This window comes from Macrosteles quadrilineatus, unplaced genomic scaffold (assembly GCF_028750875.1).
Source record: "Macrosteles quadrilineatus isolate MER2022 unplaced genomic scaffold, UCM_ALF_1.0 Scaffold_4__1_contigs__length_99947679, whole genome shotgun sequence".
In the NCBI taxonomy this organism is placed as follows: domain Eukaryota; kingdom Metazoa; phylum Arthropoda; class Insecta; order Hemiptera; family Cicadellidae; genus Macrosteles; species Macrosteles quadrilineatus.
Window position 1 is genome coordinate 45,136,696 of NW_026542597.1, and position 23,276 is coordinate 45,159,971.

General features: G+C 36.1%; 1 protein-coding gene across 1 annotated transcript in view; it reads right to left on the reverse strand.

Annotated features, from left to right (window-relative positions):
- LOC128993318 (NFX1-type zinc finger-containing protein 1-like) overlaps nucleotides 1–23,276 on the reverse strand; it is a 98,343-nt gene that overhangs the window by 29,552 nt on the left and 45,515 nt on the right. The window contains exons 13-16 of the mRNA XM_054417134.1: nucleotides 23,018–23,183; nucleotides 8,636–8,777; nucleotides 3,892–4,091; nucleotides 213–496 (exon numbers count right to left, since the gene is read on the reverse strand). Coding sequence (XP_054273109.1) covers nucleotides 213–496; nucleotides 3,892–4,091; nucleotides 8,636–8,777; nucleotides 23,018–23,183 — 792 coding nt within the window. The remainder of the gene's footprint in view (nucleotides 1–212; nucleotides 497–3,891; nucleotides 4,092–8,635; nucleotides 8,778–23,017; nucleotides 23,184–23,276) is intronic.

Here is a 23,276-nt window from a genome sequence, read left to right on the forward strand (position 1 = left end):
AGCCAAAACCCTTGCTTTACACAGTTTGGCTTTGCATGGTGGTCTGCCACAGCACATCTACTGTATCGTAGACAGTGCAAAATACTCTTGACTATTATACTTCTGGCACATATTTGGGACCTATTTACTTGGTCCTAAAAAAAGACATAGTTGAGCTAGAGGCTGGTTTAAAAAAAAAATCTGTCATCAACGTAGAATGTAAATTTACTCACCATTGTAAGTGGGGTCTGATCCAAGAAGGCTGGTTTGAAGAGCGTACAGCTTCTTTAATCTGATAGTCTCATTAGTCGCTACTGTCTCTTCAATCTTTAATACCTGCTTGCGGAAATTTAAGTAGACATTTCTGTAGCGCATTGTGTTGACGATGGGTTTTAAACAACCCTCATGTGGACATACAAGTTGATGCATGGAGATTACATCGTTTTTGGTGTCAATTATCATCTTGTCCATTACACAGCTCAGGACAACATGCTTGCAGTCTTGTAGCACCACATACCTGCCACGGAAAGACATTAGCAGTTAGGTCTTCAAAAACCACTTAATAAAATCCCTGACTAAATTATCTCAACATTCAGGTGTGACTCTGCATATTTCAACCCGAATATGAATTGGTCAAACACGAACAATCACAATATTGCTGCGATTAACAAGAGATCCCGCGAGCACTGATCATCATGATTTGCCCATATTAGCACCCAAGTTTTTGTTTTAATACTGTAGTAATATTTATGGTTCAATCCAGGTTTTTCATGGTTGACAAAATTCAATATTTATCATTAAACAAATAGTGTAGAGAAAAAAAAAAAAAAAAAAAAAAAAAAAAAAAAACTATAGGCCGAACACTTCTCTATTAGACTTGAGTCAAGCACTTTGTTTTTTTGATGTTCTCTACTCATCTAGTACTCAGTCAGGACTTTTACATTTTGTTAACAGTCATTTCCTCACATTAAAATCATATATTAATACTGCTAGGTTAATATTATGGAAAAAAGAATGGATACACATTACACAACCAACTTATCGACTAAAAGGGTTCCAGGCTATTGACGGACCAAAAAAGTTCACAACGATAGGGTGGAATGGTCAGGTAGCGGAGCTAGGGTCAACAAATTGGCCTAGCCCGCTTTCTCTTCTTTCCTATCTACCCTTGTCTGTGAATGATGTACTGAATTTACATTTTTAATTTGAATATAACTTCAAAACAATTCAACAAAAGTAACTTTTTGCTGTTACTATTAAACATTACTAATCTTTTGTAACGATTACCAAATACAAGTTACTTGTTTTAAGATATAACGGGTGAGTTACAGATGTTACTCAAAAGGTAACGATTACAGTAACACGTTGCGTTATTGTAATCGTTATTCCCAAGTTTGTACATACCTTATACAGGGTGTCTAGTTTATTTCCATTATAACATTCAAGACTAATTCCAGACTTTTCAAGACTAATTCCAGATTTTTCAAGACCAGTTTTTTCAACAATTAGTGGGTGTTGATACCAAAATGTATCGATTCTCGATTCTTGATACCGATACCAATTTTTATAGCTTAACAAAATTTTCTAAATAATACTACACCAACCCCTGTCTTTGTCATAAAGTAGTATTATGATAATGTGGTGTTTTCAAGTAAAAAAATAATGCAGCAATAAAAAATTCTAACTAGCAAATTTGGTTTTTATTATCATGAAATCTTCCGCGTACCGTACGTTTAGACATCATCATTGACTGCAGCGGTTACAGAAACGTGATCGTCGTCGTCCGCGATCACGGCAAAATCATGAACATTTCCCGCGGCCTTGTAGACATCAATTACATCATTGTCGTCTCCCGCGGTCTCAGAAACTTCATCGTCATCGTCCGCGATCGTGTCAAACTCATGAACATTTCCCGCGGCTGTTGAGACATCACCGTCATCTCCCGCAGTCACGGAAACGTTATCGTCGACGTCCACAATCATGGCAAAATCATTAGCATTTCCCGCGGCCGTGTAGACATCATTGTCATCTCCCGCAGTCACGGAAACGTCATCGTCATCTCCCGCGGTCGCGGAAATGTCATCGTCGTCGTCCGCGATCGCGACAAAATCATGAACATTTCCCGCGGCCTTGTAGACATCAATTACATCATTGTCGTCTCCCGCGGTCTCAGAAACTTCATCGTCATCGTCCGCGATCGCGTCAAACTCATGAACATTTCCCGCGGCTGTTGAGACATCACCGTCATCTCCCGCAGTCACGGAAACGTTATCGTCGACGTCCACAATCATGGCAAAATCATTAGCATTTCCCGCGGCCGTGTAGACATCATTGTCATCTCCCGCAGTCACGGAAACGTCATCGTCATCTCCCGCGGTCGCGGAAATGTCATCGTCGTCGTCCGCGATCGCGACAAAATCATGAACATTTCCCGCGGCCGAGCAGATATCATCGTCGTCTCCCACGGTCACGGAAACGTCATCGTCGTCTCCCGCGGTCACGGAAACGTCATCGTCGTCTCCCGCGATCACGGAAATGTCAGCGTCATCTCCCGCGGTCACGGAAACGTCATCGTCGTCTCCCGCGGTCACGGAAACGTCATCGTCATCTCCCGCGGTCGCGGAAATGTCATCGTCGTCGTCCGCGATCGCGACAAAATCATGAACATTTCCCGCGGCCGAGCAGATATCATCGTCGTCTCCCGCGGTCACGGAAATGTCATCGTCATCTCCCGCGGTAACGGAAACGTCAACGTCGTCGTCCGCGATCGCGGCAAAATCATGAACATTTCCCGCGGCTGTTTAGACATCACCGTCGTCTCCCGCGGTCACGAAAACGTCATCGTCGTCTCCCGCGGTCACGGAAACGTCATCGTCATCTCCCGCGGTCACGGAAACGTCATCGTCATCTCCCGCGATCGCGACAAAATCATGAACATTTCCCGCGGCCGAGCAGATATCATCGTTTCCCGCGGTCACGGAAACGTCAACGTTGTCGTCCGCGATCGCGGCAAAATCATGAACATTTCCCGCGGCTGTTTAGACATCACCGTCGTCTCCCGCGGTCACGGAAACGTCATCGTCCGCGATCGCGACAAAATCATGAACATTTCCCGCGGCCGAGCAGATATCATCGTCATCTCCCGCGGTCACAGAAATGTTATCGTCGACGTCCGCAATCACGGCAAAATCATTAACATTTCCCGCGGCCGTGTAGACATCATTGTCGTCTCCCGCGGTCACGGAAACATCATCGTCGTCTCCCGCGGTCACGGAAACATCATCGTCGTCTCCCGCGGTCACGGAAACATCATCGTCGTCTCCCGCGGTCACGGTAACGTCATCGTCCGCGATCGCGGCAAAATCATGAACATTTCCCGCGGCTGTGTAGACATCACCGTCGTCTCCCGCGGTCACGGAAACGTCATCGTCCGCGATCGCGACGAAATCATTTACATTTCCCGCGGCCGTGTAGACATCATTGTCGTCTCCCGCGGTCACGGAAACATCATCGTCGTCTCCCGCGGTCACGGTAACGTCATCGTCGTCTCCCGCTGTCACAGAAACGTCATCGTCGTCTCTCGTGGTTTCGGAAACGTCATCGTCGTCGTACACTATCGCGGCAAAATCGTGAACATCTCCCGAGGCCGTGTAGACATCATCATCATTGGCTTTCGCGGATACGTAAACGCAAGACGACGATCGCGGCAAAATCATGAAAATTCCCGACTTTGAAATCAAATTTAAGACTAAAACCCGACTTTTCAAGACCGTTTTGAAATTCAATACTAATTCCAGACTTTCCCAATTTTCCCGACTACTAGACACCCTGCTTATATAAAGCATATTATGTGCTCAACTATTAAAAACCCGAACCGATTAAAAGTAATAAGACACAAGAGGAGGAACATACCTGTCTCCGATAGAGTTTGCCACAAGAATGTTTGGATCACAGACTGCACATGTAGGTGGACAAGGTTCGCCACAGTAGCCCATACAAGGGTGATCACAGTCCAACATGCGAGGGCACGGCGCAAGACATGGAAGCCGGTCACACATTTCCCAACATCTCCTCTTACACTCTAGGTGCTCACACTTCCACTCACAACGTTTCTGAAATATCATTGTAACATTGCAGATACTAAAGTAGACATCCCATCTATTTAACCAGTTGTAGCCTATTTATAAAAAAAAAAAAAACATAATTCAAGGAGTCACTTACAGAGTCTGCTCCTTCAATTGGTTTGGATCAAAACTGGGCGTATTTGAAGAAATTACAATAAGTGATTTTTTTATTATAAACATATCAGTTAAAGTTTTGAGTAGTTAATTACTCAAACTTGAAAATAAGTCATAGTTTATGCCTGTTTTGGTGGCATTTTCATGAATGCACACTGCACCCATTTTATTCAACTATATTATGGTGACAAACAATAATAATACTGAATAATAATCTTCTTATATATTAATAGGCAAGCATGTTTCTTGAAAACTTTTTTTCTCAGCCTGTGTGCATTGCAGGGAAAATCTACGCATACTGTTAAAAAGATATTTGCCTGTAGATGTGCAGAATCCCTTTATAAATTAAAATAGGTTGAAAAATTGGCAGAAAAAATTAACTTTATTTTATAATCACAGTTTGTAGCCAATGTTTTTTGGAATAAACTATATGTTTATTCATTCATTCTATTTAAAATAAAAATAAACATATAGTCAAAACAAATTAAAGAAATTCCAATCACATGTTTTATTAACAGCGAGGGGTGAAAATAGAGAAGTGTGCACAATACATATTTTTGGTAAGTTTTTAGACCACGGGAGGTGACCTCTAGTCATAATAATGGATACAAAATCTACTAAATAAATAATTTATTAGGGCCTAATCAATATTAACTGAAAGGCATTTAAAATTTGACTGTATATTTAAAAGAAGGGACACTGAAGACATTCACAATCTCATTATGCTTAGTGGTCCAGGATCACTTATTGAATTAAGTGGTTTATAGGGTATTACCTGTCCGTCAGTGATCCTATCCTATTGTCGTCTTTGGCGACCGGTTTCGGGGTTAAAATCCCATCATCAGGCTGTTAAAAATGTCATTTCACTCAAATTGAGGTCGTCGGTTAACATAAAAACACGCACATAAAACATGAAAACACGGATGGAGAATGTACAAATATTTGTAACACGACGCGGCACGCGTAGATGTGTGGTCATGACTAAGGTGTCCTTGCACCTCTCCCGTTATCTATAGGGGTCTGCGGGTCAGACTTTTTTGGTTCGGGTCGGGTCGGGTCGGGCCGATAATTTTGGTCTTCGGGTTTCGGGCCAAAATCGGGTCGGGCCAAAAATTATTAATTAGGCCTACCGGATTTTTTTTCTTTTAACTCTGTGTTTACAATATTACTTGAAAATAAAATATGAAAAAAGATTGTATTTATGTATATTATTTCATGTTCATAACTTATTTATAGCTTAGGAGTTGAATCAACTGCAAGAAAGAAGAAAATATTTTTTTTTATCAAGCCATTCTTTCCCATTTTCATAACTGTTGAAATATCTAAATAGTTATATTACAACAAGTTTGAATTGGAACTTAATATAAAAGGATCATAAACAAATCAATTAACCTTATCACAAGTTTAGGGCCTGTGGACTGGCTTCAAGACTGCAAGTAAGAAGAAAATAAAAATTCTATGTTTCCACCAAGCAATATGAATCATTCATTCCCTGCCTCCTAACCTCCTAAGTATAAAAACCTCACATTTACAATTATTAGTTACATCATCATAAATAAAGAATTATCAGCTATTATTGGCATTTAGGCCTTCAGCTTTACATAGGAATTAATTTTTATAGTAATAGGCTAAGCAACATGACAAGTGGAGAACTCATTGAAGAAAAGATATTGTGTAAACTAATTTACTATAACACTCTAAAACAGTAAATAACACACATACATTGTTTATGGTATAGTTATAGTAAAGGCTGTAAAAATTGCATATCATGTTATACACAGTAGTATAGACCTACGGTATTGCAAGAGATTAAAATCCTAAAACAACTGATTTTGATAGCTAATAAATGAAAAGAATTAAAAATCCATAAACTCAAGTCAAACAATATCACAATTAATTAGGTAGCCTACCCGAAAAGGAACTCTTAATATAATTATAGAAAATTATATTAAATCAAGAGAAAAGAAAGTTAAATGCTAATTTAGCAACATAAAAAGCAGACAGCACAGAAATTATAGTGCCCTAATTAGCAACACAACTCAATGTTTTTATACTGTAAGTCAATGTTTTTGAAACTGTAAGGTCTTTTTCTCGGAAGGAAGGGTAGTAGAATGTAAACAAAAAACCATGAATCACACTCACAGCCAGGTCCGGGCCGCCCGGGGACACTCAAGGTTACAGACCCTCCCCCTCCCCACCCCTCTTGCACAACCCGGCTTGGGGACACTCAAGGTCATAGACCCTCCCCCTCCCCCGCCCTATTACACCACCCGGTTGTCCAATTGCTGACAAAATGCAAGTAACGAAACAAGGAAGTAGAGACAAAAAGATATATTATTTCTTTATTAAAAAATATAAAACTGTTACAGATAATTTCAAAAGAAATAAATTCATGGTAGTCTGTGTCTTGTAAATATTGTATTGGATCTTAGAAATATCCTTTTTGAAACTCAATCTAACTTAAGAAAAAATAATTTAACTGATGAAAACTTTCATAAAAATTATAAAATATTTAGACGTAACCTCTTTGTAGACTTGCTGATACTTGATACTTTTTTTAAAAATGAAATGGTGACCATACAATGCAGAACCAGACGATCAGAAGTGTTGTTTTGTTTTGTTACTGAATGACAAAAAGGACAATAGGAAAATAAAAGAACAAGATACAGATCTGTACACTATATCAGATATTTCTTTTGTTTATAATTTATTATGTAAAATACTAAAATATATTTTAAACTAGGTATGGAATAAACAATAAATAATTAAACTGGTACCTCTGGATAAATAGTCTTTCTTTTGACTTCGTTTTCTTTGCACTGTTGTGTCACGGCTTTTGTCAGTAGACGACTGGCTCTGGCTAGTGACAGTACGGCAATTGCTCTGTTGTGTCTTTGTTCTTAAACCATCGTGAGCAAACTTAATATTTAATTTGAATTTTAACGTTTTAATTCCTCTGTAATAATATATATAAGAGTGTTTCTTTGAAAATAACTTATTATAACTTTGAAAATAATAATTTAATTATTTTTTTTGGCCCGACCCGATCTTGGCCCGATCAAATCTCTGACCCGACCCGGTCTCTCGGGCCTTCCGCTGGCCCGACCCGACCCGAAAAAATCGGGGACCCGCAGACCCCTAGTTATCTATAGAATGGCGGTGGTATTGTCCTATTCTAATCACTGCGTCATAGATAATGTTGGATTTGAAATAGGTCTGTTGTTAATTTAAAGTATGTTGAAGCTCATTCTTTATGGATGTAGATCTCAAATTCTTCTAAGCAGTCCTTTTTTAGAATAATTTGAGTGAAATTACATTTTTAACCGCCTGATGATGGGATTTTAATCTCGAAACCGGTCACCAAAGACGACAATAGTGTCACTGACGGACAGGTACCTAATACAAAAATTTAATTTAAATTCATAATGCCATTGACCATTGAGATTGCAGGGACAAATGATATTTGCTTCTTTCACCGCGATAGTGAAAGTCAAATATATCGAGACTCCACATTTGCTTAATCTGTTGGTCTCAAAAGTTTCATTGAATTGGGGATCAGAATCATCATTAAGTTACCTCAGAAAGCAAACGATGGCAGAGTGTATTGTTGAGAATTGTGCAGTGATAAATTCAGTTTTTAGTCAAATTTTAGTCGACAAGTCATAGTCTTGTGAACTGATCAGAAAAGAGAAGAAAAAGCCGTTTTAGGATAAGAAAGTGGATACTTGAATGGGACGCAGAGGTGCATTGATTGATTGTTGTATCTATCGTACAGTGAACGTTCAGCAGCGTACAACTCTAGGAACTTCACAGTTTTATTGCCTTGCAATTTATAATTTAATTACACAAGTTCCTGATGACTCCGACATAACACACACACTTGACAAACACACCAACAACTACTAGGAACAAACAAAACGCCTGCCAGAAATTCAAAATTTCAGGTTGTTGAGTACTGGTCACCACTCTATTCAAGACTGAAAACCAAACCAGTTTGATCCGAAGCTTGGCCGGTCATGAACTCTCCTCACTCCTCGTGACGTCAGAGGCAAACTCGAGCGTAATTGCCACAGAGCATATTCTACGAATGTGTGATTCACACCACGTGGGTAAGCGGCTTTAAGGATATAGTCTTTTGGGAGGGATGACAAATTATAACATGGTTCTGATCATGTGTAGGGGGTAAATTTTCTAATATAATCTAACTAAACATTAGTAAATAAGCTTCACAAACGTGATTTCAGTATTCTTAAGCAGAATATTGTGGAACTCGATCACATTTAAATTTATCTTAGAATTAAAAACATCAACAATAGTTCTACTGATTTGTAGAAGCAGTAATCTATTGCATAGTAAGAACTTCATTAATTCTGGTGAGTATTGCAAATATGTGCTACTATAATAAGACTGATGCTTACATTACAATACTCAGGGCAAGGTTGACTACACCAATGTTGTTTTTTCTTTTTATCTTGCGGATCAAAGCATTTTTTATGTGAACATTGAATTGGACATCTTGTTTTACAAGGAGGACACAGTACACTGCATGTGCTCCCACACCTAAAACACAACAAATAACATTGATAACACAAGGTTGAAGGGATAAAGGGTAATAAAAAATACCTTAATAATCTAAATTGTCAAGTTAAAAAAAATATTTTAGCTGTTAAGATGAAAAAAGTTAGGCAAGAAAATTTATATCTACAAGATAAAAGAGGAACTATGTATGTATGTATGTACCTTATGGACTCCAAAACCGCTGGACAGATTGTAATGAAACTTTGAGGCATTATTAAGCATTATTCAAGGATGGTTTGTGTGAAGTTTGGTGCAGATCCGTCAAAAGGTCTCCGCCCCAGAGAGTTTTAAGGGATCCAATGTCAGATGTTTGGAACTACAATGTTTAGAAATAAATGTAATTTAAAAGCAGATGTTTACTTTCACCAACTGTTTTGTAGGTTTCAATAATCACAACATTCTGTATTAGTCATGATATGAAATAGTGCCACACTGTTTCCACAGAATGCAGTACAGAGAACTATTTTATTTTTGGATAAGTCTAAATACAGGGTGGTCATAAATTATTGGACACATTTTAAGATTACATAAACCAATAACCAAGCAACTTAGAAACTTGGGAATTGTTTTATTGAATGGCAAATTTAAAATAGTTTTACCTAACCCGCCATGTTAAACTTCCCTATCCCAAGCGTGATGTATATAACTTCGTTACTTCTCGGGTGATGTAAAGTTGAAAAAAACTCACTCGGTGATGTAATGAAACCCATTTAAATAACATTGAGTGCTTAACTTAAAAAATATACCTCTATGGAGCCAACGACGTTCAACGCTAGAAATCAGCTGTGCGCTTGATTTTTATTGTTATGTTTTGAAGAATTTTCCTAACCTAGCTTTTGTTTGTAAATGAACGTTACTGTTAGAAGATGAGTGAAATGGGTAATGAAAAATATTATTCGTAACCTCCTGTATATTGTCGGGTCAGGTAAAATCTTGTACGTTACACGTTACGCAAGAGCGTGTTTACATCACTTCGGTAAATTATGCAACTCGCTTCCGCTCGTTGCATACAACATTCACCTGCGTGATGTAAAAACGCTCTTACTACACTTGTAAGGTAAATAGCTACTATACAGTAACTGCAAAACAATAATTACATGAATGTCAATAATTATAAAAAGTGGTTATACAAATGTGCAAAAATCACTCAAACAGTTTGTGTAAGTTTTTTTCCTCAAAGACTCGTGTTGTGGCATATACAGCATGGATAGCATGGCATAGTTAGCATGGCAAAACCAACAATGGACCTTTCTCCACCAGCTGTGTATGATATTTGGTGAATCAAACCTTAAACTGACTTAAAAGTAACAATTTTACTAGGGTTCAATAAAAAGCAAAGTCTTTGGTTTAATGAAAGTAAATCCGCAATAACTGTTCAAAGAAGGTTTTGTTTAGAGTATAGCCCTAATTCTCCGTGTAAAAATTTTATAAAATGGTGGTACAGTCAGTTCGAACGACTGGGAAGTGTCCAACATATAGTCTAAAGGGTCCTCATCTCAAAAGAACATAACTTACAATAACAGTTTAGGTGATTTTGACTGTGTTTTTTCATACTACTTTACTTTTTTTAACTACTTTTCATAATTGCTGACATTTTTATAATAAATTTTTTGTAGTTACTGTATAAAACTGTTTTAAATTTGCTATTTAATGAACCAATTTCCATGTTTCTATGTTGCTTGGTTTTTTATTTATGTCATCTTAAAATGTGTACAATAATTTATGACCACCCTGTATATTAAGCCCCAATTGCAGCACACCTGTGCACTCAACAACGTTTAAATTCTCCAACATTAAATATGTAAACATAAAAGGGTAACTTATGCCTAAAATAAAATTATATACCTAATGAAAAACAAAAATATTGTTTATCCACTGACAATTAAGTAAAATAAATATACAATTTTTGTTTTTGGTATAATTTTTTATTATTTATCGTACAGAACAAATTACCATTTAAAATAATAGTTGTTAAGCGCAGCAACACACGCCAGGTAGTACTTGATTAAATTTTACAAATGGACTGCAAGTTTGTGCTTAGTAAAAGAGCTCTTATCTGCAAAAAATACTGGTTTGCTATCAGTTGTTCATAACGGTTCTTATTATACTTTTAAACAGTAAACTATTTTTAAAAGAACACAATTGGCAGGATTCTTGAGATTCTTTCAATTCAAACTTGGTATAAAGGTTTCACTCTGATGTCAGTGACAGTGAAATATTCTTCTAATCATTCATTTTTTTAAATGCCAGTTTGGACTCTTTTCTATTCAAATAAGCCTGCTGTCCACACAAAAATCCTGATTACTGTGTTAGCAAGGATTAAGGAAGTATTGTATTTAGTAATGGATCGGTTGCCAAATTTATCGGTTTGGTTTTTATTAAATCAGTTGTCAGCTGTCAATTTTTTAGTTTTCACCTTTAAATTGAATTTTACTATGTACTTACCCGAAGGTAGTACACATGCTTAAACATTTTTAACTAATGCTTTAAGTGGAGGCCATTATATTTTGGAGACGATAAGGTTACACAACGTACCCTGAACTTAACACGTTATGGCATCTATAAAATTTACAACTAAAAGTCTAGTTTAAAACTACAGTACAGGATTTTATAACAATACAAGGTAAGGCAGTAACAATGTTGTAGAAAAACTGCAATTGCATCATTACCCAAATAATAAATAATGACTGTCGGAATCTAATAAAACGGGGCAAAATTGATGCACAACAACTGAAACCTATAGACCAAACTGATTTTTTATGTTAATTTTTCGATTTTTGATTTTTTAATAAAAACAGGTCAAACTTAACCGACATTATAGTTATTTGTGCAACTAGTGAGCAAAGGATTTCTCTCGAGTGAGTCAATTGCACTTTGCACTCGAGTTGCACATTATATTTTTCCTACAGTTACCATAAAACAAATAAATTGGTAAAGAAACGTGACATATTTTTTACACAGAAGTGAACTTTTAATATTACATTTTAACGATACAACAGTACAACCAGCTGACCAGCTGATTTACAACCAGTGCTGCCAAACGTATTTCGCGCGCATAAGACCTTGTCTGCATGTTACGCGCTCACTATTTCTTGCCTTGACGTTGCAAATCTGGAGTGAGTGAGACAGAGTAATTTAGAGTGAGACATTGTCTCACTGATGAGCGAATTGGCCACTTTGCTTTCTCAAATCAGTGAGAGAACATGTACATTGTTAGGTAACTGTAGGAAAAAAATAAACCCATCTTTAATTATTAATTGTATTCCATTTTAGATCTATAACGACTTTGTAGGTGGTTCACATGTTGAGATTAATTGAACCCTTTGCCATCAGAAACTGAAAGATAATTTTTTCCGGTGAGCTCGTTTGGGTAAGCAGATGTACTGGCTGCGTACGTGGGTCACTGTAGCTTATATAAACACTGGTTGTGCTTAAAAAAGGCCAATACTTCAGACTAACAAGGAAACACAAGAATGCTGGGAAGGCCAGCAGCACTGGATGTGTAGCCATATGGTAGTGATTTTAATGGGAGGGTTTGAAAATAAAATAATATTGAACTGGTAGGGGCTGTCTTAGAGGTAGCCGAGCTAATAGGTAGATAAAGATGGATAGCCTTACCCACTGTTTATGTCAGCAATGTAGCCCAGTTAAATTAGAATAATCGGGTGAAATAATTCCCGGAGAGTTGGAAATTTGTTTAAACGTTCCTTTTGTTCATTAGATTGAAGAAAATAAAAAGTCCTGATGGGTGGGTTTCGAGCTTGACTAAGGGAAGGGCTCTGAATGCGACTTCTTTTAGTTTTTCGCTTATATATCGGAATCTGTAAGTCATATTGAAAAGTGTTAAATACAAAACTTATAGCTGACAAAATTCCCTACAAAAATGACACTATGCATTTTTTTGTACGACTTAACCGTTTAAAGCTAAAGGGTGAAGAAAATAACAGTATATTAAAATCGTGTTTTATTTGCATTTCTGTTTTTAAAGTTAATATTACTAAAAATAATTTAAATGATTACAAACATGGGTCATGTCGTTTAAACTAGGGGATACAGGGATTCTTCAGTGTCATACACATTTTTGAATTTTTTTGTAGGACTTAACCGTTTAAAGCTAAGGGGTAAATAAAATAACAGTCAAATCAAATCAAATCAAATCATTTATTATCATGGACATTTACATGCATTGACATTGTCAGTGGAGCAGAACATAAAATGGGACCGCGTCTCGTTGTCCCTCCGTCTCGTTGTCCCTCCGTCTACTTGTACCTCGAGGCCTAGGGACAACTAGTCGTAGGTACAACTAGACGTAGGTACAAGTAGACGGTGGCTCACCCGACTAGTTGTACCTGCAGATTTTTAGGAGGTACAACTAGACGTAGGTACAAGTAGACGTAGGTACAAGTAGACGTAGGTACAACTAGACGTGTATCCCACCGACAAGTAGTATCACGTAGCTTGTACGGATGCGACCAGTTGTCCCTACGACTAGTAGTCTCTACGACTAGTAGTCTCTACGACTAGTGGTCCCTCCGTCTAGTAGTCCCTACGTCTAGTTGTACCTACGCGTATTTTGCGTCCTTATAGTCTAGTTGTATCCATCCTTCAATTCGTTACCCTGTTTAATTGATTACTGCACGAGTACTTTTTAATAATACCCTTAATTAAATCAGGAACTGCAGTCGATTGAGTATGATTGGCAAATATTTTTCACCGCAATACGATGTTTTAGTAGTTTTACAGACGTTAATTGGAGGCTGAAAGCTACGCATTGCTGTCCAGGGTCGAAATGGCAGCTATAGTTGTGATTAAAATTTTCCAGCCCTAGTACCGAAAATCGCTTATTTAATTAAAACATTTATATATCTATATAAATAAAATTAGAGTTTTGTCTGTACATTGCTCAGAATTATATATTTTTAGGTTATTTTTACGTCTTATACATTAAATAAGCAGAAACGAGTCTTATCTCAATTTCTGTCTGTCTGTCTGTCTGTCTGTCTTTCCCTTTGTCTGTAACACTCAAGATGGCATTTTACGCTATCTTCTCCTGGAAAACGAGAGTACCTATCAAGATCCAAGTCATTTTAATGTATTCACTGGATTGGCGAGATTGTCTTTAGCCATTAAAATATGGCCTCACTACTTTGTAAATAATATTACGAACGTTCAAAAATGTAGTTTTGTGCGATTTATGTCAAGTTTTCGTCCAATTTTTATTGCATAATCATCTATGAAATAACGAACAGCTGTTCGGATCAAGATTATTTTTCCTAGCTGTCACTGATATGTTTACAAATGTTGTTTACAAATACCGCAACCTTTTTCAATCACGTTTTGAATGTAAATCCCAAGTGATTAAAAACGTTTTTCTTACATAACGGATTTAATTAATCGAAAGTGCAATAATATAGTGTAATAGTGTAACCGTGTAAATGAAATTAAATAACTAGGCATCATCCAGTTCAGGAACCAGAGATTCTTTGTGTATAAATTGTTCTTGAGTTTTGATAACCAGAAAGAAGACCTTGAATCAGTGTTGTATACGGCTGGGAAACTTTAAATTTAATAATGATCGTCGCCAATGGCTTAGAAATATGGTTTCCACTCATTGACACGGCGCTTCAATGGCGGTTGTGTAAAGTGGTAAGTAAAAAATCACAACTGCAGTGGTGGATTGTAACAATGTGTTATTTTCTGTTCCTACCATTGACTATATATATATAGTCAATAGTACCTACTCACCGTGTGATACAATCGCTGGACCATACAGCCATGCTCTTGGGTACGTACGCCTACCAAATTATTCATAACAAACTGTTCGACGACGATCCTTGATACCGGTACTTTTCCCTAGAATACACGGCCTACCTACTTAAGAAATAAAATTACAAACGTCCAAAAACCCAACGTTGTGTGATTTTTGTCACATTTCCATCTAATGTTATTAGATAGCCTTTACCAATCATTGTTTAGAGAATAGGTACGTAGGGCCTAATCTATTAAATAACAAAAAGTTGTTTGTATGAGGTTGTTTTTTTTAAAAACTGACACAGATAAGTTTACATTAAAAGTTGTTTACAAATAAAGCAATTATTGGGAAATAACTTTGATTGCCGTTTTAAAACGTTTTACGAGAAAATCAAAAACCAAGAGATCAATAACCTCGGGACTTGATTAACTCATATAATTGGTCGGCTGTACTATAGTTCTCAACTGTGAACGTTGGTTTTTGGTACCGGTTCTATTCCTTAGAACCGTTGGTACTGTTGGTAGTAGCAAGAATCATTTTTAAGTACCAACACATCACTGTACTTTACAAATTAGTTATCGTTGGTGTTGCACCTTATTTATTATTACAGGCGTATTCAATTTAATTGATGTCTTAGCTGTACAATTTTTGCTTTTTCTTTCTTGATTCCAAAATGTTAGTTTATGCTAAGAAAACGATAACGCACTTTAGTAAAACATTTATTCAACTAACCATAATGAATTGTTTAAACGCTTTACGTTGTTTATGTATCAATAGTTAGTGGCCTATTTTGGTAATATTTACTATAAATTACCAATCGTCTATACCAGGGTGGCTGGACCACCCTGGACCAGTCGTCTTCATTTCATATAGTAAGCCGTCATTTCGGGTCATCATCGGTCCAAGCAAATATACATTGTTATGATGAAATTTGATGACATTAACAAAATATTTTAGATACTAATTTTACAAGTACTTTGTTATGCTTAAAGCGTAGCAAACCCCCTAATTAAGTTCTGTATTTTTGTGTGTATGTCTGTTAGTAAAGCATTAATGTCCTTATTTCTCAGTGTTTCACGGAAAGGACAAAAGTACCTTTATAATGAAAATGTCAACACGAATAAAGTGTTAAATTGGGAGGTTGAAGTAGTCCCTTATATACTTTTAACCATTGTGGAAGGTAACTTTCAATTATAGGCCTACATTAGGGCTATGCCTCATAGATCTATAAAGCATTTTTTAGTTTAATCATTGGATTTAACATATGGACCAATACGACCCAGGTTACATTTAATTTCGAAGCATTTGTTTTGGCTTGAAACTGTCAGTTACTGTATTTGCGAAGGTTTATATACTGTATAATAGTTTTGCCAGCATATCTGAAAATATGCAAACCAAATTCTGTTCTTAATAAAAAGGTTTCAATAACTGACTACAATAAGATCCCCGTGCGTAGAACGGGCACACAGCTAGTATATCATTAAATATACAAGCAGTATATCCCTAATGAATTGCAATAGACCGCTGCCCAGCAATTATGTATTACTATTTTTGCTGATTCCTTTAAATATTTTTTCACATAACCTTAAAGTATTTGCATTGATTAGTGTGCATATCTTATAGTTTACAATGGATTTCCCAGTGATCAATGAACAATGAAGTGTACAATGAAGTTGAGGTCCAGCGGTTGAAAACTCGACAAAAACTATGCAATGTACTACACATACTTCTCCTTTTAACATACACTGTAAATAATAAATGTGATTGGAATATGTTCCATTTGTTTTGATTTTATTTTCATAATTAGTTGTTATTTCGTCACCAGCATAGCAACCCGTTAAACCCATGTTAGTTTTAAACATTTGTAATTCTTTTTTTTATGTCTTTTTAGCCTATTTTAATTTATAAAGGCATTCTGTAGATCGACAGGAAAATACATTTCCACCGATATGCGGATATTTTCTCTGTGATGTTCACGAGCTGATAAAAAGGTTGTAAAGAAACATGCTTGCCTACATTATTGATATATTTTCTCAGTTTTGTATAGTTTGGTGAAAAACAGCAATCGTACCACGGACCGATTTCATCTTCGTCTCGAACTTAAAAATGATCCCGAGCTGAAAAAAAGTCATTTTCGGCCCTAGGTACGAAATATACTCTTAAACTATCGTAGGATCGGTGAATACTAAACTCTATCTTGGAATTGCATACACTCGCTCCTATCTTTAAGTTTACGTTGTTGCCATACAATAAATGTATAAATAAACACAAAAATTCACAAGTTTTGTTGTAAGTACCTATATCATGTATAAATAAAAACATACAATAGCATCATGTGTAAGTGTATTCTGTAAAACTTTAAACAAATATTAGTAAAATAGTTTTCAGGTAAACTATTGTTGAATGAATTAGTTTTAAGTTGTTAAATTAACCTCGACCCGTGCTATATGTTTAATGGAGTTTGTCCGGAAAAATACCATAGTAAAATTAAATCAAATAAATAAAATCAAAAGCAATTCATAACAAAAGAATAATAGATACAGAATGAACGTAATTTCTGAAAATCGACAGGGCCCACATATGCGAAGCCTGTGCGTGGGGACCAAGTTGACTCAATAATTGGCAATTTGTCATAGTCTTGTAACATAACTAACTACCACTACTATAATTATCAATACATTTTCAAAGGAGAAACAAACGTCCGATTATTTCTAGGCAGCCACAACAGATAACTTAAGAAAACTACGTTATAAGAATTAGAACAACTCAAAAATTAAATTGTTAACATGATTTGTTTAGCCTAACGAAGAAAATCATGAAAACCAAATTTAACTCCCATAAGAAAAACATGGGGAGCAATTTCGTTTACGTATAAGCCGAGTGAGATAATAGAAAAATATACGCCGATGCTTGATGGCAAATCTGTGCGTGCATACCTTTAATTTGAGACCTCAATAATAAAAATGGTCGGGTAGCAGAGCCAAATGAATAACCCATTTTCTTAAATTTATAAGATTATTTAATTATTTATTTATTTTAATTATTTATTTATTTTACTTGACTGTTAATACCAAAGCAAAAGCTTCAACTTCGTATGCGTCCGGATTACGAATAAACCTAAAACAATCTTACACCAATTTACCAATAAGTTTAATAAACCAAAATTGCACATACTCCGGACAGATTTCTTATAAAGAGATGCCATGACAATATGATCAAATCTCTATTTAATATCGTTTAGGTTGTGTATTGATTAGTCAGGACATTGATTGAATAAATAAATATTTAAACAGTATATATACTAAAACATAAATACAGTACAAAACAAACATAAATGTAAAACATAAAACATAAATGTACAGTACATAAATAGCCTAATTGTTACAATAAATTAACAATGATCATTTGTTAAATTAATCAGTTCAATGTTATTTATATAATACGACCATAAAGATAGGCGAATGTCTCTCGTGTTTATTAGGACAATAACACAATATACCTTATTGTTGATTCAGGAACACGCCATGAACAGCTATTTCTGAGAAAGGTGAACGAAATACCTGTTGTAAAATGCAGCTAAAGACATCTGCTACAACGTATTTGACTTATTGTTTAATATAAGCAAAACCATATAGATTCAGTACTTGGAAAGGCAAAGGAAATATTTTGTAAACAGCGTACAGAATGTCCCGTTAATCCCCACACGTTACTCAGAATGGACTTCATTTGCAAATTCTTAGAGTTTCCTCTCACAACAATCCATTCCAGTTATTGGGGTGTTGGGTCAGCCCTCTATCGCGTAGTTGCGAGAAAGTGATTGACCTCCAATCAACCTAAATATTGTTTTGATTTTACGTAGTACTGTGGTAGTTGCTAAAAAAAAACTCTTTCACTCACAGTATTAAACATTTTCAAAAAAATGTTGATTATATCAAACTGTTATGAACAGTGTGATTTTTTTATTAATAACATAAGCTTTTAGTTGAGTATTTTAAACTCCTTGAATGACAAAAGTTTTAATGTAAAACAGATCTATAATCTGATGTACGCTGCCCAACAAAGACGTTATTTATTTATTAGTTTTGAAATAATTCCTGGTAATACACATAGCTTAAAAACTAGTCGATTTCGAGAAACAGGTACACTACATTATAGTGCAAACAAAACGTAAATAACACTTAGATTTTCAATCCATTACTGATTTTATACTGATTTTAAGTCTAAATCTACACAGGCAACGTAACTTATGAAATACTCTTAGTTTATGAAGGCTTGGTATAAAAAGTCTTGTAAAGTGCCATTCTTGTGTGTTCTCTGGTTAGGAAACTAGCCTTAATATTTAGTTGTTTATGATATAAGCGGTCTGATTCATACCTACAGTGTATTCAGGTTTTGGACTGGCTAGGCCTATATACAAATATGCATGAGTGTTCGATGTCATCATGAGCGTTGGAATGTTTACCTAAAAAAAATGTCGTAGTAGAGGGTGATAGTGTAAATCATAGCTGTTCCCTGGTCCATCGGCCGGTGCCTCGAGGGATAATGACCGACGGACTAGGGATAGAGCTGATGACTCGTCCGGTCATGTGAACATCGATATATTATCTAATACTATTTAATAGTAACTAGGTGAAACCCGTCGAAATCGACGGTTACTTTCAAGGATTACGTTAATTCACCTAACTGCGATAAATTGGATGAAATATAGGCTACATATTTTGAGCATTTAGCATTGTTTAAAGAATAATAAGTGTAAAAACAATATTGATATTAATTGCGTTTGTTTCTCCTTTGAAAATGTATTGATAATTATAATTAAAAAATAAATGATTCAGGATTTAATGGAAAACTTTTGCTTTGTTTTAATTTCAAAACATATGTTCAAGATTTATTCAATTTTTTTATATTTTATTTTACCAATTTTAATTTTAGATTAATTTATTGTGGTGTTTAATCAATTATTGTATAAAGGGATAAACCTCAACGGCCACTCTTGGAAATCAACCTGGGAATAAAGATGAAATAGGTTCGTTCAGGACAGGCAATATATTTGTTCATTAATCATCAAGTAAGTACTATGACAAGTTCCAATGGGCGGAAACACATAATTTTTTAGAGGAGATTTTAACCAGGTACTCCAAATAAGGTTCAAATAATATAGCCCAGCATGTACGGTTTTAAAGGAAGCATCCATATATAACAGTAAAACCTAGAGGTAGTTTCCGTTTCTTAGAACCAACCAAAAATATGCATGTCGAAGATTCTGATGAAAAGTAATTAATTGTTTTTTAACTGGGTAATGGAAACCTAACCAGTCGCAAAATAGTTAGAAATCAGCCGTTGAATAGACCCCTTTTGATAGAATATTTAAAATCAATCGCACCTTTAGGAGGAATACCACCACATAATCTTACACTAGGCTAATAGTAGTTTTTATGTTGATCAGAAACAAATCTAGCAAAACGTTTGGTCAATGGGATGCTTTTACTTTACACTAATTTTGTTAAACCTTTCCAAAAGGAGCATAAACGTAGAAATAATAACTTCGTAGGGATGCTAATTTAGCGGTTTTGACCAAGAACTAAGCTTATCTCAACACACCTTTATTTGCCTTTTCATTTTTGACGAAGACGATTTCCAATCTTTCAATCAGGGAAGCCTTTTTATTATCATTATCATCAAACACAAGACCAAAGCTACCTTAGTAAACCAATATTTATTCACAAACATGTTTGCTGCCTTTAGTAGTAGAGTTAAACCTCTGGAGTAATATAAATTATTTATTAAAAATAACGTCAACAAAAGCAAAGAAAGACTAATAACAAACTGTTTCTCAATGAGCTGCAGACAAGCCAAATTTTCCTGGCTTTTGTAGCAAGTTGTTTATAATAAATTGTTGTAAGATTGTATGATTTTTAAAGAAATAAAATAAATCTCTTAAACCGGTGACAAGTTGAAGGGGAGATACAACTAGCCGCAGGTACAACTAGACGTAGGTACAAGTGGGCGTAGGTACAACTAGTCGTAGGTACAAGTAGTCGTAGGTACAAGTAGTCGTAGGTACAAGTAGTCGTAGGTACAAGTAGACGCAGACGTATGAGGTACAAGTAGACGGTGACGTTCCCGACTAGTTGTACCTGTAGATTTTTAAGAGGTACAACTAGACGTAGAGACAACTAGACGTAGAGACAACTAGACGTCCGCACCATCGTCAAGTTGTCTCTACAGCTTTGGACGGGGTACAACTAGACGCCTGTCACCAAAATGCAGCAGGTACAACTAGACGCCGGTACAAGTAGACATCGCCCCCATAAAATTTCAATGTTCATTGTCTAAATAATCAGAGGTAACTTGGGTATGAGTCTATGTTATGTACAAATTCCTTTAAACTACAGGGTTAACAATCACAATAGACTATAAACAATTTAACAAATGAACAATTAACAAAGTTGAAGAAAACAAAAATAGACTATAGTATATTAAAATGGTGTTTTATTTGCATGGAATATGAAACAGTTTTGAAAAGACAAAGTCTTATCATTGGTCTCAATGAGCAGCACTATCAAAATTAATAAAGTAGTGCATGTGGTAGATCCACTACTCGTATTACAACGAGTTGCAATTTCAAAGAAAAACAACAAGGATCTAGAGGACTTCTGCGCCACGAGCTGCGCCTTTCCCCTTATAGCTCTGTTTGATGGAAGAGATATGAGAAAGACACAAGTCTTCTTTATATGATTTTTTTATGTTCACTAGTTAGCTCCAGACCTTAAGCTCTAAAATAATTTTATTGATGGTGGCTTTTTGTTACATCACGTTAAGTGGGGCGTAGACTCAACTTTTTCAGTTGTAATCAACCAATATGTGACGTACATAAAGAAACACTATGGTGAATTCTGCACTGTTGTGTTTAATGGTTACTCAGATACTGTCAACAGCACAAAACATGCTGAACAGGAGCCATCACCAAGACCGTATCAGTCGACATTGATTTCACTGAAGAAATGACAGTGAGAGTATAGAAAGAAAACTTTCTTTGTAATGACAAAAATAAGACCAAGTTCATCAAAATGATTTCTCAGAAAATGATCTCCGAGGGTATAGAAGTCAGACGTTCTGAAGCTGATGCTGATACAACGATTGTGCGTTGTGCAGTGAAAAAAGCAGCATTCAGTGGTCATGTTGCTATCGTTGAAGAGAATATAAATTTGCTGGTCCTACTGATTGCTCCACTCGATCAAGAAATTATCTTCTTCAAACAAGAAAAAATGTAGCCTAAAGTAGAACAAAGAAGTTATTACTCTGATGAATTACAGAAATGTGACTTTGCCAGAAGCATATTGTTCATTCACGGGTTTAGTGGGTGTGATACCACCTCGTCATTTTTCAGAAAAGGCAATTCATTAATTGTGAAATCATCTCGATACCATCACCAACGTATTTTACGGCCCGACTTTGGCCCAAAAGGAAGTCTCAATAGCCGGTGAGCGGATGATCCTACTGATGTACAACATCAGTACATATCGATAAATCGCATTCATCAATTCCACCACTAGAATGAGAGCAGACCTCCCGTCTTTGCCACCAACAAAAGGCTCTGCCCAGCAGCATTCTTATAGAAAATGTGCAAGTGCAAGAATGGCTGGGAAATAAACTACCACTAACTGATTGGGGTTGGACAACGGGCACCGAAGGACTACTACAACCCCTTACTATCCTAGATCTTACTACTCCGGCCGCTATCCTCACAACAATATTTAGCAATTTTGGATGTGGAACACGTTATGCATAAAGCGAGGGTCTACTGCTCAACAATGTGCGGAACTGAGAGGGAGTGTGCACCAATGGCCCTCTGGTAGACGACGATTCTGTGAATGTGGATGATTCTGAATAATCCCTCGATCCCCTAGTTTAAACGACATGACCCATGTTTGTAATCATTAAAATTATTTTTAGTAATATTAAGTTTAAAAACAAAAATGCAAATAAAACACGATTTTAATATACTGTTATTTTCTTTACCCTTTAGCTTTAAACGGTTAAGTCGTACAAAAAAATGCATAGTGTCATTTTTGTAGGGAATTTTGTCAGCTATAAGTTTTGTATTTAACACTTTTCAATATGACTTACAGATTCCGATATATAAGCGAAAAACTTAAAAAAGTCACATTCAGAGCCCTTCCCTTAGTCAAGCTCGACCCCCACCCATCAGGACTTTTTATTTTATTCAATCTAATGAGCAAGAGGAACGTTTAAACAAACTTCCAACTCTCCGGGGATTTTTTCACCGGAATGGCAATTTTTTGTTTTATTTGACTGGGCTAATGTCTATTATGACAGGCTAACTGAGCTCAAATGTAACTGCCCAAGCAATAAAAATACTCATAATTGAGAAACATAAATGCCTTTAGGATATTGTGAGGGCATCTTAATTAAATTAAAGCGACTTTTTTGATCCCTTTCAACTTACTTATGGCCACAAATCAACGTCTTGTTGCATGGCTTGTCGCAAGGCACATGCAGTCTTCCTTGCAGACAGGCACCACATGTTCCCTCACAGGTGTGGCCGCATCTCATGAGCTTCCCACACGGGTGTTCACACAACTCCAGCAGCTCGTCACTACCTCCATTCAGGCCTGCAAATAAAATAATTAGCAAATCAAAAGACAAATGGAGTCATTTTGTAAAGGTAAATAAACATAAAAATGTACAATATTTTGTAAAAAGCC